The sequence below is a fragment of the Centroberyx gerrardi genome, chromosome 14 (genome assembly GCF_048128805.1).
Source record: "Centroberyx gerrardi isolate f3 chromosome 14, fCenGer3.hap1.cur.20231027, whole genome shotgun sequence".
Classification (NCBI taxonomy): domain Eukaryota; kingdom Metazoa; phylum Chordata; class Actinopteri; order Beryciformes; family Berycidae; genus Centroberyx; species Centroberyx gerrardi.
This window is the reverse complement of record NC_136010.1, coordinates 12,429,734-12,450,371: the sequence shown is the minus strand read 5'-3', so window position 1 is coordinate 12,450,371 and position 20,638 is coordinate 12,429,734. Positions and strand designations below refer to the sequence as shown.

Genomic DNA, 20,638 nt, shown 5'->3' with positions numbered 1-20,638 from the left:
CAATGCTGTTAACTTTGCTCTTAAATCGACATGCCAAAAGATCAGTTTAATGACTCCCTGAGGGTGGGGGGCAACTTTATTCAATTCTTGTATGAAGATCATCGACGTTTCATCACTGACAAAAACCAGCTGAAGGACATCTACAACAGAGAATTTAGAGAATCAAACTGGTAGGCTATGGATTTTATTTTATTCTGTTAAGTTATAGGCATGCATTTCGATTTGTAAATGTTTTAATAATTTGTAGGCCTACCGAACCAACCCCATATTTTGTATCACTTTCAGGGGTGCAGGAGACATACATCCAAATTTCAGCTCGGTGCTCTACGCTCTGAAACAGTCAGGCAAAGCTCAGATACACTCAGGGAAGGTTTCCTTCACGGCGGAAGATGAGGTAAGAACACCGTCTAAAGTTTATTTCTGAGACTAGAACCATAGTGTAATGTCATGATGCTGACAGCTGGATTCAAGCGATGAACATGGATTCACTATGTGTTCAGGTTTTGCAGTTTAAACTGGAGCTTATATATGGGGGATTTCTGACTAATTTCTGACTCCCAGAGAAGGTCTTGATTTGGTGCGTCGAGCACCAAATAAAGATGATGGTCAATGGAGAAATGGGTGTGACCATCACTTCTGCTGGTAGATTCTAGAGTTGCACCTCAGACAGCATTTCCCACTACCATCACCAAATCACAAATTATGAAATTCCTTGTTGATAAATTGTGTTGCAGTGTCCCTGTAATAGAATGTAGAGACTTATAAATAGTGTCAAGGTTCACAGACACTGTAGGCTATACTTATTAAGATGTTGGTAGTTTCTTCACGTTCCCTTTATCTTTTTCTTTATGTTTGATGGTTTTGCTTTCGCAAAGAAATTGGTCCATTAATTGGTTGAGGCGTATTCAGATTGTGTTAGAAATGGATCACTCCCATCGAGTAGTAGCTACTTAGTAGTAACTTAGTAAAAAAAATAGGGTAGCCTATTTAACGTGTGCAACGTCCTGACTTCCCCCCCCTGAGAAAACCATGGCTGCTGTGCTATTTGTTCACAGGCTTGCATTATTAGATGCATTATTAGATTAGATGGGGGAGCTTCAGAGAAACTAGTTAAGCAGGATAATTCTGACTGTTGAAAAAGGAAACAACAAATAGGATTCATGTAAAATTAAATCAATCTATGGCTTTGACAGTTTTTACTGTCCCTTTTACCATTTACTGATTTATTTATTGCTAATCCTTTCCATTTGCCATTGTTTTAATTTGTCTGTTTTCAATTTGTCTGTATTTCTTTTAATATCAAGCATTTTTATTTTTTATTGTAAAGCTTTGAACTGCATCGTTTGTATGAAAGGTGGTCTATAAATAAAGTTTATTATTATTATTATTATTATTATGAGGGATATACGATTATGTGGACATTATATTGGGGATGGAATGTGTTTTGGGTATGTCTGTGCCTCCCCTCCCCTTTCTCTCTTCCTCTTTGTCTCAGGATAAATGTTCTTATCTTCACAGAGAGCAAGGTATAGGGCATAAATCATAGGGGGTGGTGGGGAGGGACTGTCATGGGGAACAAGGCTGGTATTAGGGAACACCCGGCCCCCCGCAGACCTCTGCACACATTCCATGGGTGGACTTGATGTATTTTTTTTTCTGTTTTAGCTCATAGAGATGAGATGGGATTGTTACTGTTATAAACTGTATTAACTTCAATTACAGCTTTGACCTTTTTTGTCTGGCTGGTGGAAGTAAACAAAAATGGTGACCGACTACACGACTGCAACCGGACCCACTTGGATGATTAGCGTTGTGCTTCCTCCCGATTCTTTCTTCTTGTTCCACACTCCACTGTCAGTTTATCAGCTTTATCTGAACGGAAGTGCATTTCCTCTGCAGGCGTATCCAGAGCAGACAGTTAAGATCACAACCCCTGTGCGTAGTACATAGGTGTTCTTTGTGTCAAAAACCACACAGTTGATTCAGAGTTAATTTCATTTGCCAAGAATGTTCCCAGAAGAACGGCTTAAGAAAGGAGTGCCATATTTGTTGTGTTATCCTTTTAGAAATCTGGTCCCGATGCAAGTGCTTATTCTGCTCTGCAGACGGTTGTAGTTCTCATTCTTAACTGTACATACTCAGACTTGAATCCTCCTTGGCAGCAGGCACATTTTTTACAACTAATGTCTCGTAAAAGAGCAATTGGTAGAGGCAAAAGTAGAGAATGATGTGATTTCAACTATAGCTAGTGCATCCACCTGGTTCAGATAGAGATGAATATCATAGCCAAGCTTGATTCTGCTAAATGTGATGATCCCAGGATACCTGAATGAAGACTCTACTCCTCTGCACTTTAACCTGTACCTGTATCTGTGATTGATCTCACTTGGTCATCCAAACCTTTCCAACAGATGGAAAGAAAGAGATGGAGAGCTTTATGATCCATTCTGGTTCTTCACCAGGCCTATCAGGACCAAAGGAGATTTTCCCACCAGCAGCGACGGCAGCAGCAGGTGTCGCATGCAGTACCGCCAGTCCAGCATAGAGGACCAGGAACAGCCAGTGATCTGATTGCTGTAGCACAGATGAAGAAGAAAGTGGCCAAGAATCGGTAAGAAAGCTTTCAATAAGAACTGCCTGGTTTTCTAGAGCTCAGACAGATTATAGATTATGATTAATATATAGATATTGATATTTAAAGGAACCATATTATTCAGTTACATGATTTTATTTTTCAAATATACTATGGTTCAGCATAAGAATATTGTTCTGCATATGTATTGCAAAGAAATGTAGTTTAGCTAAAAGGTTATTTAATGAATGAATTTGAAGACTAAGTCCTCACAGGCAGAACAGTCACAATACTGGACCCTGATTGGCAAATTAATCAAATTTGAACAATGTCTTCATTAAACATCTTTGATCATATACATGGAGGAAAATGTTAATTCCTATAATATGGCCTTTAATATTTATTTTTCTTTGAATATATACTCACACACACACTCTACGTACCTAGCCCACATTGATTTACAACACACTCTACATCCATACATCACATTGTGCATTTGTGTAATGTAAACATATTTCTAAACAAACAAAGGTTTCTCCCAGGCTTTACAAAATATGCTGCATAGAAACGTTTTCTGACACATATGCCTTTCATAATCATATTTGCTTCTGTCAAACAGGGCTATACAGTTTCATTTGCCTCTTCAAAAGAGGAAGGAAGACATTTGTAGTTGGACATGTGTTTATGAAAAAATAAGCATTCCCGGATACACAGGAAGGGTAGCCTTTAGCACCTAAATTAATTGAAATGACATCTAGAGCAAGGGCCATGACACTCTCAATACAGCTTAGTCAAAGCCAAGCAGATGTGATAACAGCCTCTTGTTCTGAGAGTGTATTCATTTTCTACCCTTTTTCTACCCAACCTTTTATTTATATATTAGCCAGTTTAGAGACTATGGGTTCCTAGCACAAGACTCAGTATTATACCCAATATTATATACTATTACACCCAGTATTATATGTTTGCTATACCATTCAAAGATTATGTAACTCAAGATGCCTTTCGATCTAGTTGATATATTTACGAGCACAAGAGTTGCATTCTTTCTTTTCTAGGGCTGAAGTGTTAGCATGGGGGAGTTCAGATGTGCAGATGTCTCCGTCTCTTAGATAATGGGAGGCTAGGAGTCCTTGAAGAATAATGAATGTTTGTGACCAGAAAGGAAGGAATTCACCTTTTTCTGAAAGTGTTTAACTGTTATTATTGGTTGGCATAACGAAGAAGTAACCTTTAACCAATGGTAGTAATAGAAATTACCTGAATTGTCATAAACCTGATTATTCAATGCTATAAAATTCTGTGTATTCCCTTCAGAGTTTGAGTTTCTTAGCTCTCAAACCGCAGCTTGGCTAAACTTTGAAATGCCAACTCTATCGTACCTGAGTTTTCTTCAACATTACAATTACTGTATGTGTTTGGCTGGCTACTTTATGTGTGTGATCATTTCATACAAGCCTTGTTTTATCGCTTGTCCTTCAACAACACAGGGCTCTGTTATTCTCCAATAAGCATGGTGTCACTGTAACCTCAGACCCCGAGGCAAAGGAAGGGAGGATTTGCCTCACTGTGAATGAGCAAGAGGTAAGAGAGGCTGTGAGGACTAGTAAGTCATGCTTCTTTCACGATTAGTAGGCTAAGGAATATTTAAGATTATGAAACTGAGAGTACGGAAGGGAGTAGCATTTTTTTAAGCATTTACATGTGTGAAGTCAAGTGAAGAAGGCTGTATGGAGTGTTGGGATTTTTGTAGCTCGAAGTTTAGGTTAGTCAAAAGCAAACACAAGAGCTTATCACCTTAATGTCCTTAGAGTCAAATCGTGCCTGAGATGAGCTCACACTGTCCTCCTACACAGGCCGAGTTCTGATGTGAACTCACTATTTAAATAAACGGTATATTGAAATATGTTTTACAGTCATAATTGTTGCTTAGGTACAATATAATATCAATGAATGAATGAATATGAATGGAATCGCACAAAGCAGTCTTTTGTAAAGGTTGCTGTGATAATGATAGTAATGATATTTTCCCTCCTACAGAAGGTGGTGCGTCTGTACGTGAAGAACTCTGGTGCCAACTCCATTTATTTTACTAAATACGGTGCTAAGAACCGGATCAACTGTTTCACTCTCAGAGATGACCATGGAGTCAGCCAAGGCAAAACACTTAAGCTTGGACCAGGTATGAAGGAGACACTCACAACCATGAGCCCCATGAAGAGGGCCTGTAGAGTTGTGTATGCTTTGGTGGATATTGACACCAGTGACAAATAAGCAATGAAAATAAATACGTCACCTGCATATTTCTGAACACATGTTGGAGACACTCGTTGATACTCGTAGAAAAGCGTGGCATTCTGTCATGTTAACTGTGAAATTTGTTGTTGAGGCCACTCAACTTTGCAGCAAGAATTGGTGGGAGTCCCTATCATTCACACCAAACCAGTCTTTATTGTGGATTCACTGTTACCTTGCAGTTCCACCAAAGTGCACCAAAGTCCATTAATAAAACTGAATTGAGAAAAAACAACAGGAGACAAAACTTGAATTGTAAGTGGTAACTTTAATTTTGGGGCTGCCCTTGAGCCATCGTATCGTAACAGAGAGGGGAGGCGTGAGTTCCATTTAGTCACGCCGACTGGCCATGGTGAAGTATTTGTTTGTCATTTCATACAAACTAGCAATTACAGTATGAATCATGTTCTTTCCAGTTCAGGCCAGTTACTCTTACTAATCCGTTCATGACCTCCTCCATCCTGGCAAGAACAGCATAAGATAATACAAGTCAAGATCTGCACAGACAACTGTTACAACACACAATGGGCAGTTTGACTATAATATTGCTGAATCCAACACTTTGTAAAACAGATAAAAATGAATCTATTTAATATGAAAAACACATTCCTGTTATTGCGATTTCTTAGGACAGTTAAGTAAATGCATTATTTTTTCAATGAATGACAGTTACAAATTTGCTGATAGAATGTTTATGGTGTCTCCAACCGTGAGAAAAATTTGAATTAACATTTCACAAAGTGACATGCTATGTATAGTCCTCATTTCTTCAACCGCTTCTCCCCATGCTGTCTCTTGAAGAGGGATGTGAAATCCAGGTCCATTTCCGCTGCAGCCAGGCCGGCGTCTATCGAGACATGCTGGTCTTTGAGTTCACTGCAGACAGGCAGCCGTCCACTGTCTTCTCCATTGTGCGCTACTTGGAAGTCACACATTGTACCTCTTTGGGTGAAGCGCTCGCCTCCACAAGCCCATACCAACGCCGCCCCATTGCTCCCAAGGCCTCCCACAAGCACAAAATTGTGATGGGGAAGCGCCCTGAAAGGTATGAAACAGCATTTCTGAATGTTAATGTTACTGTGCGTTGATGTTGTACACTATTGTTTGGAAACCATTCTATACAGTGTTTGGTTACTCATGGTTCTTACTATTACTTATTCAAAAGGCAATTTTTTAATAATTCCTAAGAATTTAAGTAAGGAATACATCTAGAGGAAGACTTCTAGAGTAAAAACAACTTTAACAAGAGATTTGAGTCGGATATTCAGATTTTATTACATGAATGTATTCAGAGAGAGAGACAGCCAACAGGATGAGTGCCATCTGCCTGTCTGTTCATTCCTTTTCTAAACTTGGGCAAAGAACAGTTCCCCCTTTGTCCTACTTTAACAGATACAAATAGAATATAATGTATAGATATTACCAGAAAAGGTCAAAAGTGAAGGGGCCTCTGAACTACAGTTTAGCAATTATTTTGTTTTCTCCTAGTGCTCCAATGTCAAGAGTCCTTGTACAAACTGACTTGGGCCCCGTTGACCTCAGACCTTCTAACCCTAACCCTAACCCTAACCCTTCACATTGAGGACTGTGTTGCCCATCCCAATTTACGTTCTGCAGACGGCACAGAAAAAACATGAAAGGAAAGCATTTCAACATGTACTGATTACAACAGTCTCATGATTCATCTACCTTCTCCTGTGCCTTGTCTTCATCTCTTCCTTCCAGTCTGCCAGGGATGCGTCTTAAGACTGAAGTGGCTTTGAAGGATAGGGATTATAAAATGCCCTACTACATAAAACAATTAAAAAGCTCCAACTCCAACTCCAACTCCCCCCAGCTCAGGAGGGCTAAGTATGTATTTTAATCTGTACACACTTTGGTTGAGGATGTGAAGTTAATCTGTACCAGATTTACTTTTCAGTGAGTCAGACAGGGTAAAGCAAGTCGTCACAATTTTGACCTAAGATTGTGGCATATTGTGCATATTGAACTTTATTAACAACCAAACAAATGTCTGGGATAATGTACTGCATAGCTTTTTCTTTGTGTGTCAAGTAAAGGAAAATGAGTCTGTAGTTAAGTAATGACTCATCTTTGAAATGTGCGTTTTACTCCACCCTAAGTAAAGACCTGCTAGCATTATAAAACCAAGGACCATAACAGCTGTTACACAATCCCTATGATGCAAATTAGCAGTGCATAAACACACACATTCCAATCTCAATTTGACTGGAGATGTTTTATTAACTTCAAGTCACACTGCTGCTGAACAAAAAAATCAAACCAGTTTTGATTTTCTAAATGACATTGCATTTTTCTAGGCAGTGTTCATGTCGATACAGTGACTATATGATATCTATTTTTATTTTATACATGCATTCTTAGTGTCACCTGCAACGTTTTTGCAGTGAGAAAAGGGTAGTGTGTGAACTTGTAGTGTGTGGACTTATTGTATGCAATATTATAAACTCTAATCTTAGGCCAATTTCTGGATCACTTCTTCTAATGGAAAATGTTTCAGATTCTGGGTACAAAAGCTGATCTGTATTTGTACAGTTTAAATGGCAGAGCACAGATACGGTGAAAATTTGAAATTTGACACTAAACCATGAGCCATAGGCTTTGAAGGCAGGGAGACTTGTGTTCTGATGTAATAGTTTACTAAATATCCACCATGCCTGTAGAAGTGATCTTCAGCCATTGTTTCATCTCCTTCAAAGTTGAACTGGTATTTTCTTTAGGGACGTGCTGGATAGTCCTCTGAGCTGGGAGAACTACACTGAGAAGTTGCAGTTGCTGCTGTATCTAGAGGAGCACAAGATGGGGAAGGACCTCAACAAATACGACATGGTCGATGTGTCCATGGCCAGACACAATAGCAACAATAATCTCCTCCTCCTGCAGGTTATGCTTCTCACACACACAGAGACCGACACACACAGACACGCACACACAGTCTGACTGCCAAATAAGTGTAGCACACACAATTCAGAGTGAAACACATAAAGACTTCTCTCTCTTACCTTTTATCTCATCAGGTTCCAGGTGTCTCTGAGAAGCGTCCATCTGTGCTGCATGGGGACCAGGTTCTGGTGACGCATTCAGGGCAGTCAGGAGATCTAGGAAGCCAAACGTACCAAGGCTACGTCCATCATGTGGATAATGAGCAGGTCCAGCTGGGCTTCAACAAAAAGTAAGAACCTAGCCTACCATCAACTAACAACACTGGCAGTCAAAAATGGGTAAAATGTGATTAAACGATAAAATCAGGAAATAATCCACCCTAAAACACTTAAAAGGGTAGTTCACACAAAAAATTAAATTTGGTCTACTCATCCTCATGCCAGTACAAAATCGGATGAGTGTTTTTTCTTCATGCAACTTACCAGGAGTTCACCAGGCTTATTGCCGGGGAAGCTTTCTTCCAAACAATTGCAGTAAATGGAAGCCAGTCCTTTAGGCTTCAAAATGGGCAAAAAATGTCCATAAATGTACTCCATACAGCTTGTGCAGCATAATCCAAGTCCTCTGATGCCATGCAATTGCTCTGCGAGTGGAAAAAAAATGAAATTCTATCAATTATTTAATGCAAATCCAGTCTTCCTCGCGAGGCCACCGTGGCCGCACTAGGTTTGTGTGTGCGACAGTACGCGATTTCTGTGGCCGCGAGATCAAACCTTGCGAGATCAGAATCAAAGAGCAAGGTTTTTTTTCTAGACTCACCATTTTGTACTGCCGTTCAACAATCATGCAGTGAGAAATCCATCATAGAAGAGGCAGAGAAAGCAATTTCTCCACCACCAGTAGCCTCAATAGACCAGAATGCAACAGTCACAAGACGTTGTCTTTTGAGTAAGAGATGCGACTCTTGCTTTCTCTCAACTCTTGCTCTGCTATCGCTATTGCTCTCTCCATCTACAAGTGTAACACACAGCTGAATGCAACAAGTTCACGCCTAGGTGTTGTTGAAAGTCACTCTGGGAAATGTAGGAATTAAAGTAGAAGGAGGCAGGTTGAGGGACAATTGCTTCACCAAAAAAGTAAATTACAACACTTCATCCTAAAATAACTCCCGGAATGTATCGAACATACTAAATGTTAATGATATCTAACAGTTTAACATTGTTTTCTTTAACGATCATTACATTTTTTCATAGGCCTCATAGGACAGTTAGACAAACTCCAGTAGTCCTGCAACACTAATCCCGTCCAGGCAGGTCTTTAGAAATTAATTTTGGTTGAGTTCTGTTTGAATGTGTTTTTGGAAATTAACTCCTATGTTTTTTATTACACAATGCTGGCCAACTGTATTTGTTTAGCTGGTTGCTAACAAACAAATCATCCTCAGTATCACAAATTCACACAGTTATCTGTGAATTTGACTGCAGGTTTCTGCAGCATTTCACCGAGGGCATGAAGTTCAGTGTTGAGTTCACTGTCAACCGTCTGACCATGCGTATCCAGCACAGAGCAGCAGAGCTGGCATCTGAACACGGACTGGAAGAGGTGCTGTTCCCTGCTGGAGCCGCCTCCTCCGACCACCAACCACAACTACACACACTCAGGTCAGACCACCTACAAGGGACAAAGATAAAGAATCTAGGGATGCTTTTTGTCATGGCTTGTGTAACGATAAAAACGTATTGAACATATGATAGAGACATGATAATACTATTTACTTAAGTCCTGTCTTAATGGGACAGTGCAGCTTTCATCCTAACCCTGAAATTGAAATTTGAAATGTTTGTGTGTGTAGCATGATTAACAGTCAACTGGAGAAGAACCCAGAGCAGCGTATGGCTGTAAAACACATTGTAGCTGGCTCCTCCAAACGTGCCCCTTACCTGGTGTTTGGCCCACCTGGCACAGGTACAGCATGTGTGTGTGTGTGAGAGAGAAATTTCCATGTCTATGTTTTAATTAGCAGTTTCAACTTTGTTTCCCTCTACATTCCACATTATGCACTCCTACGTGTTATATCTTTTATTCATTTCTACTCCTTAGTGCTGCTGTGTAACTTTTCATGTATTCACCAAGACTTTGTGCCTGGTCCTTATCGGTTCAAGGACATGTGAATGTTCTAGAATGCCTTTTTTTGTTTCCTTCTCCCTGTGTGAAGAAGTGTGAAGTGTGTGAAGAAAACCTAGATATACCAAAAAATGTATATAAATCAAATGAGAATATCTAGGTTTTTACTACTTTTTAGCCCCGTGACAGCAGGGGCTCTACGCATGTGGTGTTGGAGGACTAGTAGGAGGTGCTCTTCCCTCTGGTCTCATGAATAATATCCCCAGTGCCCCAGGGCAGAGACAGGGACTCTGTCCTGTGAGTGAGCACCGTCCTTCGGATGAGACGTTAAACCGAGGTCCTGACTCTGTGGTCAATAAAGATCCCATCGGCACTTATCGCAAGAGTAGGGGTGTAACCCCGGTGCCCTGGCAAAATTCCCCCCCAAAAAAACAGGCCTTCCTTCCATCATGGCCACCTAATCATCCCTCGTTACCTAATTGGCTCTTTCAGTCCTCTACTCTCCACTGAGATAGCTGATGTGTGGTGAGCGTTCTGGCGCAAAACGCACAACTCATCCACCGGTGGTGGATGACTTGAGTCCCCCCCCCCCCATATGTGAAGCGCTTTGAGTGCCTTGAAAAGCGCTATATAAATGTAATCAATTATTATTAGACTCTCAAGTGGGAGACCCAAGTTCGACTCTCCATGAATTATTGATTATTTGTTCTTCGACATTGTGCATGCCTCCTGGTACATACATGTATTGATTTGTCTATCTATTTTGTATAATCCTAATTATACATATGTTGGTCAGGTAAAACAGTGACTGTGGTAGAGGCCATCAAGCAGATAGAGAGGGCTCAGCCCTCTTGCCACATCCTGGCCTGTGCTCCCTCCAACAGCGCTGCTGACGTCCTCTGTGAGAAGATTGTGGATGGCAGGGAGCAGCACAAGGTTTTTCGCTTCTATGCCCGCAGCCACTCTGTGAGACAAATTCCCCCAAAGCTACAGGTCAGCATTGGACTTACTGGACTCAATTCCTCATTCATACTTACTGCATCCAATATACTCTATATTCACAGTATAATGATCTATTTAATATTATTCAGTTTGTTATCTATCAGTTTGTCTCTCCACATTTATGTGTTTGTGCATTGTTTTTTTCTACAGGGTTGCTGTAACTTGGAGAAAGGCATACTTGTGGTTCCCTCAAAAGAAGAGTTGATGGAGTATAAGATCATGGTCACCACCCTGCTAACGGCTTCAAGGTAGCTAACATAATAATATTAAATTTACAATAAAAATAAGTTACTTTTGTTATCACCCCCTCTAAATATCAGATTGAAGTTGAAATATCCAAAAAATATACTCCAACCCCATTGAAGAACAATGGGGTTGGAGTACAAAAATCTTTACACTGCAAATAACACAATGTCAAATCTCCTGAAGCACCTGCTTAAACAGCATCACAAGACCAAAGTCGCTGTGAAAGATCCTCAAATAAGACCTATAAAGCACAGAAGTAAAAAACAGATTACAAGAGTTACAGCCTACAAAGGAAAATGACTAGTGCAAAGTGTGCAAATGTATATGAATATTGTAATGGAAAAATACAGCAGGAGCATAATTCCGGAGAAATATGGTAGAAAACCTTGTCCTTTTCCTGACCCCATCTCAACGTCCTGTCCCTTTCCTGACTTCGTTCCAATGCCCAGATGTCAACTCAAAGGAGCTTTATTAGAATCAAAGAGGCTTTATTGATATGACACAATTGATGTACAGCTGATATATAGTAATTGCCAAAATGCCCTCTATGTGACAAGTGAAACTTTGTTTCAGTCCTGATCGGATGTTCCTACATATGATGTGTGACAAAGACTTGATTAACACTTACTGGATTTTATTACTTGTTTGGCCATACTTTGAACTCACCATATGAATAGAGTTGTTCTGTGATATGAATAAGGTTGTTTTGTACTCCTGAAGATGTAATAGGCAGAGAATGATGTCAGTGTGATGTATAAAAAGGAACTGAGAATAGAGGACGTTGCTCATTCAGCCTGAGACTCTGTTGAAGGTTGTTTGTGCCCACCTGCAGGTGTATCGTACGAATAAACCCAGAGAGAACTCTCTCTTGTTTCTCAAGTCTCTTTTATTACAGAACTTCCACCACAAATATATGTAAAACTCTCTGTAAATTTAGGTACTTAGATTCTTGCCTCAGACTGCTAACTGCTGTTTATCTGCTTGTTGTTGTCGCTGTGCTGTTTTGTTCCCCTGATTATCCATACAGAAGCAAACAGGCAGGGTGAACCTGAAAGTGAGAATGCAGTCACCAGTTTTGGAGTTGTAACTGAAAAGTAATACAAGTAGTGAAACACATTATTCCCTGCAGGTTGCAATAAGTAAAGTAATATTATTCCTTGAGTAACGAGCCCAACACTGGTGCTAACGAGTGAATTTCCACAATTCAAATGAGGAGAACGTTGCTGATGCCTGTATGAGTACACTTCCTGTTGTACCAACAGGTTATCCCACCAATACCTCAATTTCTTTATGTATGAGTCCAATGTTATTCTTGCATTATAGGAATCTAATGCAATAGAGATACTCATCATTCTGAGCTGTGTAAAGACTATCATAGGCTTCCATTGTATCAAAAATGCACTGTAGTACTATGACTTTGTTTTTGAAAATTTGTCCATTTTGTGATGTGATCCAGTGTTTGAAGAGAAAGAGGAGGTCTGTGTCAGATGTTGCATGTTTGCACAATGGGATAAAGCATAGCATTTTCATCAAGTGTGATTTTCAAATAAAAAATGAGAATATCAGTTATATTAATACCCCATATCTCAATTATAGCAAAACATGCCAGATGGGTGAGATATTAACTCTCATCAATGCAAGAGAGATGAATGCCAAAAAATGTATTTATGACTGTAAATCCTTTGCTTAAATTTTAACACCTGCTCCCTCTCTGTCTCTCTCAGACTGGTGACAGGAGGGATTCCTCCAGGTCATTACACTCATATCTTTGTGGATGAGGCAGGCCAGGCTGCAGAAACAGAGTGTATCATCCCTTTGGCAGGTGACACACAAATTCAGCTTGTGAATTTGATTGAAATGAATCCGATATTCCTTGTTTGCTCTTCTCTTAATGTTTCTGTATTCGTTTGGTCCATAGGTCTACTGAAAGCAAAGACCGGTCAGGTAGTGCTCGTTGGAGACCCCAAACAGTTAGGACCCATCATCAGCTGCTCCATGGCACGGAAATGTGGCATGGGTGAGCGCTGTGCATTTCACATACATAAACACTTAGGCAAACACTATTAAAGTGTGTGAGGACAATACCTTGTTTGTTTATGGTGAGCTACACACCACCATGTGCCTGTGTACATTATTTGTTGAAGTTCCTAGTTCCATTAACACTCTTACGAACTGCCACGCAAATGTCAAGTGTTGAATGTCTCAGAACTTTATGACAATAAAAAATCTGAAATAGTCTTATTTGGCCCGCCTAGTTCCAGAAATCTTGTTCTAAAGGATCTTGGTAGTATATTCTTCAACACAATACCTGTGGCCAGAAACATATGAGTGATTTTTGACATTTGATGATTTAGATCTGATTTAGACAACTCCCTCTATACCTGCCTGAGTCAAAAGTCACTCTTGCATCTCCAGCACATTCAGAACGCAACAGCTATGATTTTTACTGGTGCAAAAACAAAAATGCCATATATCCCTTTGAAGGAGTTTTCAGCTGAAACAGAAAACTTCTCACCCCCAGAGGGTGAGCAGAATGTTCAGAATACTCAAAAGACTAAAAGAAGTCAAATGTCCACACTGAGAATCTTAGTTCAAAACTTTAGTGATTCTTTCAGCAAGCAAAAAGCAGTTACAGAATTCTGGATCAAATGTGCCTCGCCCTGACCAATAACAGCATCAGAGCCAGTCCACAGTCTGACAACCTAACTTCTCCTGATCCAGTATATTTATGCTATTACAAACAAAGAAATGTGCAAGTTGGGTGTTGTCCTCTTCTCATTGGTTCGGGCCGTCTCCTCTTCCTCGTCTGACTCCATCCTTGGGTGGACCTAAACTTTAGGGATGATAAGACACACACACAATCCTGCACAACCTTGGTTATACCTTGAGTGATTTCTCCTGTGCCTTGGGTGTGTGTCTGACAGGTGGTTTCCTGTGTTCTATATCATATCTTAATAAGGAGTTGTTTTCGAGAAGCTGCGCGCCTGTCTTGCATTTGACTGACCTTGAGCTCCTTACACAAAGTTACCATCACACACGCACCCACATTCCTTATTACTAACAGCTTACAAGTATAAAACACAATCCTATTACTTTAAAAGGCTATAATGTTCAAAACAGTTTCATAGCACCCGTGAAGATATTTTATTTACAACACCTTATTTTAGCATCTCTCCAGTGGTTACCAGTTAGATATGGAATTGGTTTTAAGATCTTACTGAACACCCTGCCTGAGGAAATGAGGCTAGCTAATTCAGTATCTTTTAAATCACAATTTTTATAAACTTGCCTTTGTGAAATAGTTGATTTGCCCACTTTTAATCATGTTTTTCATGTTTTTATTTCATTTGATTTCATTTTATGTATGTGTTTATCCTATTTTCTCTTGAATGGGTTTTGTATTTCTTATCTTCCACATATTTGTTTTACTGTTCTTGTTTTTACGCCTTCCTGTAAAGCACTTTGTAAACTGTGCTTTCAGGTAAGTGCTATATGAATACAGTTTATTCATATTAGTAACAGTAGTTTGAAACCCTTATTCTGTGCAGAGGTGTCCCTGTTGGAGCGTCTGATGAGGAACGTCCACGTGTACAAGAAGAATGAGAGAGGCACGTTCAACAACCGCTTTGTCACCAAGTTACTGAGGAACTACAGGTGTGGTAGTGGTGTTCATTTACCTTCCCATACCACTTCTCACAATTTCACTTTGAAATGACTCTATTCTACCCTTTTCTCAGACTCCCATTTTTTGCCCTTTTTCTTTTCCTCTTCGCTCTCTCTAAGGTCCCATCCTGCCATTTTGGAGATTCCCAACAAGCTATTCTATGATGGAGAGCTTGAGCCTTGCGCTGCCGAAAAGAAACGCAACTCCTACTGCTCATGGAAACACCTGCCCCGGGAGGTAACAAACACACACACACACACACACATACCTCAGACGTAGAGAGGAGGTGTCAATAATTCTCTCCTTCTCTCTCTACCCCAATTCTCAATTCTCTTTCCCTCTCTCAGGGCTTCCCACTGATCTTCCATGGAGTGGTGGGTAATAATGACCGTGAAGCCAACAGTCCCTCGTTCTTCAACAAAGAAGAGGTGGATGTGTTGTTGGACTACCTCAAAAAACTCATTCACGATCTGCACCAAAAGGGTGTGACCAAAATTGAACCAGAACACATTGGCATCATTGCCCCATACAGGAAACAAGTGGGTACTAACTTTGATGTTACAATAAACCCATAGATCATTGCTTAAGTGATGCTGTTACATATTGACTTTGTTTTATTGTATTCCAAGCTCTGTAATACCCAACAAAATTTACAAACAACTTAAGGTTATGGTTATCCTGTTCACATTGTCCATATTTCTGTGCCACACAGGTGGAGAAAATCCGCAAGGCCCTTAAGATAGACAAAGACCTCAGGAAGGAGAACTTGGAAAACATAACGGTATGGAGATACACTGACTGTACAGTGACTACTTAGGTTTGCTGGAAAAACATGTTTGAGTTTTTGAGACAGTCAGGCAGCACTTTAACCTACCACGCATGTCTGTGTTTGTTAAAGATTGGTTCAGTGGAGGAGTTCCAGGGTAAAGAGTCAGAAGTGATTCTGGTGTCTACAGTGCGAAGTAACGCCAAATCCATCGAGCAGGACCAACGATTCACCCTAGGCTTTGTTAACAACGAGAAGGTGAGAAACACTACACAAACATTTATATATCCTGCTGCCAATGGTACATGGTATGCGGGACATTATGTTGCCATGGTGGCGTCTGTCTGTCCGTCTGTCTAGACACAATACTTCAACAACAATACATGATAGAAACTTCATACTTACACCACACGTTCTCCCTATAGAGTAGATCTGATTAAATTTTGGAGCACCTTGCTGCACAAATGTGCATATTAAGGAGGAAACACAAATTTTATTTAGACTACTATATTTTGATCTTATATTTTGGGTTTATAAGACACTAGATCCCACTTACACTACATCTCACTACTATAACTCCTTAATTGCTTTCAGATTTTGAGATCATATTAGTCCTGTCCATGTGTTATGAGAACATAAGTATATATATAGTATGTTGACATTGGAATAGTTTATAATAATTAATGCATTAATTATTCATTAATTAATTACCTCATTAGCACAACTGGTTAAAAATTAAACATAACTGTTTAATATATCATGGTGATTATGGCGAGAAATTAGGCAGTTCAAATGCCTCTTGTTACATAATGTAGGCTACATGTCAGCACTAATACACACACACACGCACACACACACACACACACACACCCAAGCAGTTAACCTAAACTATCCCTTCAGAGGTTCAACGTGGCGATGACCCGAGCACAAGCCCTGTTAATTGTGGTGGGAAACCCGGCAGTCTTGAAAACTGACCCTAACTGGAACCAGTAAGACTATAAGCCCTCATCAAACAACTTCAGTCTAATACTCTTTTAATAGAGAAGAGTGGGATGGACGAATGGCTATCTAACACCTGCATGCCCCCATGCTCTTCTCTCTTCTTAGGTTTATCGAGTACTGCTCCAGTAAAGGAGGCTGCTGGAGCATTGACAGCTCTCATGCACAGGGAGAGGAGGAGATGTGGGAGGCACTGTCTAAACTCACCATACATCATGGTGATAAACGTGCGTGTCTCTCTCTCTCACACACACACACACACACACTCACATTTATTGTGTCTTTCTTTTATCAGAAAATTGCCTTGAAGGCTAACTGGTGTTTATGTTCTCTTCCCTTTCCTCGCTTCCACTCTCTCTTTCTGTGAACTACACCCTCCAGCGGAGACTGACGAAAGTGACTAAAGTACTTAATGTCAAGAGAAGGAAGAACAGAGAACTGAACAAGATTGGAACTGGATAAGAGATAATGACACACAGTGAACTGTTTCACATTCAAATTAAAGCAGATTGTTTTCAATTACCCCTGCATTGGAGTACCAACGGCAATACAGATAAGGAATAATTTAGATTACCAACAGCTATAATATCCAATGAAATCAGACTGTAATATCAGCCGATAAAATTAAACGACTGTTTGATTTTACTGCCAATGAATTGAATAGACCTGTTAACCTGGACAAATATTTCCATCATGCATTGAATTTATTTTTTTTTACTTTTTATGGAGTTCCATGGCTTATCTAGTGTAGCCTATTACCTTTTTCAACAGAAAAGTGTTTACTTTCTACACAAGAACCACTGCTTGCTTGCTCTCTTATCTATTAGAGCTGATGTTACAGTATGATATTTTGGTGTTTTATAAAACATCAAATAGCCGCTTCTAAGTGATTTGCTTTAATTCATATGTGGAGTAAAAGCCTGCCTGGATGATATTTTTCCTTCCTCCACAACTCTATTCTACCCTTGCAACTTGCATTCTTTCAGGCAGGAAATAAAGGTACCATTTATATTTGATGAAACACTTTGCTACAAATAAAACAGGATTAAAAAAAATCAACAGACTTCGGTGTGGTTTCTCTGTCTACTTTCTCTGTCTCTCCTTCTCCCACACCCCAGCAATGGAAGTTGGAGAGACAAGTTAGTTTTGGAACTCACAAAACGGCATATATATTCTATGTGTGTGTAATACATCCAAGAGTATATCATGCGTTCTACAATATGACCAATTTTAAGTAATGTATAATGTATGGTTCACATGTTATTACAGCATTAGTGTGGTAAGCTTCCTATTAAAGGCAGGCTGGGCATGTTTGGTGTCCATAGATGTTAAATGTCATGATAAATCTAAAGAAGTGTGTTTTTAGGGTGTGTCAAGATTGTACTCGTGCTGAAAAAGGACTTCTAAGCAAGGATTTTGTCTGTTTTTTTCTGTCAAACAAGTAGGCGGAATTTCTAAGTAAACCCTCTCGTCTACCAGATCCACCAACCACGCCCTCTGTTATCACTGAGTATTAAGTTTTAGAATATGCTCACTTGCTTTGGTTCGACTGCATATCCAGGCCCTGATCACAGCTGGACTTTGCAAATGGACTGCCAAAAGATTTTGTGCTTTCCACAAGTTCTAAAACTAACTTATGAGCTCCAAACGAACTGCTACTGCAACATGTAAAGAGACTACAACTACATTGCCATAGCAACCGCTTCACACTCATTGCGTGCCTCTGCATGTCATGCAAGGCTTGCCTAGCTTACATTGCTCAGAATAACCACAACACTGGTTTACCAAACTGAAACTTCTGCCGATCTCCTGCCGAGGTAAACCAAGTCCATCATGTTTACCCTAAAGATGACTACATGCTGTTGCTGCTGCTGAAACTCGTGAACCCCTCGGCCAAGGCACGACCCTCCTGCCTGAGAATCCAGCCAACAACGACACGGCTCTCCCTCTCAGCAACCTCTGTTGCCTCCTCTCTGACATTTCACGATTGGCTGAAGGGTTCTTTGCTTATGTTATGAATTATATTAGTAAATAAACTTCTGATTTATAAAGAACTGTTTTCCATCCTATTCAATTCTGACGTAAACCCTTTTTTTGTGTTCTACATTGTGATAGGCTATGAGATTATTTTATTCCCCTCAAATCACTACAATTGATCACTATAGGACCCTTCAGAATATGGAAGAGATGGAATTTGATATGATTAAACAAAAGTGAAGTCTCCTCTGAAAGATGTTGCTGACTTTTTTTTATGTTTCTCTATCAAACCAATCCTTAATCGTGATTCATGAATCAGTTGGTATGATTACGACAAGTTTATAAATTTGTCAGATATCCTGACATGGTATCCTATTTGCATCATGTATTGTTTACTGATCTATCATTTCAAAGATACTTAACATACTTGATAAACACCTCAACTAGGGATTTTTGGGTAGATGGGGTGGCAAGATAGTCTAGTGGTTAAAGAGCCCATCCTTCAACAGGATGTTGGTAAACATACATCCTGCGGAAGTGTCCTTGAGCAAGTCACTGAATCCTAACCCTACACTCTGATCTTCCTGTGGTGGGGGGAAAGAGAATTTCCCAACAGTATCAACTAAATATCTCATTATCATTGTTATGAGTGCATTGATTCTTTCAGGCTTGAAGAAGACTGAGTAGAGACTGAAGTGTTTTAACTTTTTAAAAATATATCCTGTATGAACTCAAAACAACACAAATTGTTTTCAAATAAACATAAGTTATTTTCAAAACTAAACATTAAAACGTTTCCAAACACATCTATTCTAGGTCATACATACTGTCATGCATGCATGACCAACAACAATGACCAACAATAGGTCGGTAATACAGCCTGCCAAGAGGCCTGTCAATTTAAAATGACAAATTGGCTCACATATTCCTCTTATATAATGTGGGCACAATTTTATGGCCCACATCCTTTACCTGCTAGGGCAGCTGTGGGCGTCTCCTCTGGATGAAGCTGGGGCGGGCGGCAACAACAGCAGAGCATTCACATTTGGCAAACGGGTCAGCAGGAGTAGATATTAGTTACACAACAGACCTAAGGAAAATGTTATCTGAAAGTTGGCTCTGGGTTCTGTCTGTAATAAGAAACAAATGTACCACAAAACATCCAAGAAGATACACTCAAATAGCGGTTGGTAATATCTAGGTTAACACTTATTACACAATGGCTCTGGTTGACACCAGTTAACTAGTTTACAATTAGCTTCGAGCAACACATTAAAAAAAGATTACGAAATTATACCACATATGCTAATATACACTCAAATAACAGCTAAAATGTGCAAGTTAGCTAGTTATCTTAGAGCGAGTAAAACCTACGTTAGCTAGCTACCAATAAAGTAACGTTAGCGTTAGCTAGCTAAGCAGCTAAGCTAGTTGGTGAGCCAATTACAAAATTTAACCAGAAATTCACCGCAGACCTAAAACTAAATTCCAACACAGAGCAGTGTATTTTCTGTCGTTGTTTGATTCTGTAGTGTGTAGAAAAGTCGCGTTTTCAGTAACGTTAACAGGAGAGCGCGCTGTGTGTCTGGTTTGGGTCAAGAACTCTGCGCGCGTTTGTTCAGGCCACGGCCAGACTATTGCTGGACTGTCACCGGCATATCACCGGGTGAATATCAAACTTCAAACTAACTTCACCCCGGTAGAAAACCTCTAGCATTAAAGCTATAATAATTTTATAATATAACACGATAATAACATGGAGGTACAGTCGATTTTGTTAATGCTAATTGTCTACAAAACGATTATTCTGCACAAGCTGTTTAAAGATATTTGATGGACATAGCTGTAAAAACTTAGTTTGGGAGAAGGCTGAGATGGAACTACGGGAGCTACATTGCTGTGTGTTTGGTGGTCCTACGACTGACATGGGGGTGAGTAGATAATGACTGACATTTAATATTTTGGGTGAACTATTAATACTGTTAATACAAACTGTTAATACAAATGCCAATCTTCTCATTTTACAAGAAGGCGTTGAATTACGAAGTGCCAGATATTATTATTATTATTGTTATTATCCATCTGAAAA

At 39.8% G+C, this 20,638-nt stretch overlaps 1 protein-coding gene across 1 annotated transcript; it reads left to right on the top strand.

Moving 5' to 3' along the window:
• On the top strand, positions 1-17,988 carry LOC139908278 (putative helicase mov-10-B.1). Its single transcript, XM_078288008.1, has 23 exons — positions 1-170; positions 286-394; positions 2,463-2,611; positions 4,063-4,156; positions 4,613-4,754; positions 5,669-5,912; positions 6,593-6,718; positions 7,609-7,771; positions 7,906-8,060; positions 9,256-9,432; positions 9,624-9,736; positions 10,692-10,888; positions 11,048-11,145; positions 12,868-12,965; positions 13,062-13,160; positions 14,692-14,797; positions 14,927-15,044; positions 15,155-15,346; positions 15,520-15,588; positions 15,706-15,831; positions 16,474-16,562; positions 16,681-16,799; positions 16,954-17,988. Exons 1-23 carry the CDS (start codon positions 31-33, stop codon positions 16,974-16,976), a joined length of 2,946 nt encoding a protein of 981 aa, XP_078144134.1. The 5' UTR covers positions 1-30; the 3' UTR covers positions 16,977-17,988.
• Positions 17,989-20,638: the final 2,650 nt, after the last annotated feature.

Coding starts and splice junctions, on each gene's coding strand:
- LOC139908278 (XM_078288008.1), top strand. CDS start 31: ATGCCAAAAGATCAGTTTAATGACTCCCTGAGGGTGGGGGGCAACTTT. Junction 5,913..6,592: donor ATGGGGAAGCGCCCTGAAAG/GTATGAAACAGC, acceptor TCTTCCTTCCAG/TCTGCCAGGGATGCGTCTTA. Junction 11,146..12,867: donor ACCCTGCTAACGGCTTCAAG/GTAGCTAACATA, acceptor TGTCTCTCTCAG/ACTGGTGACAGGAGGGATTC.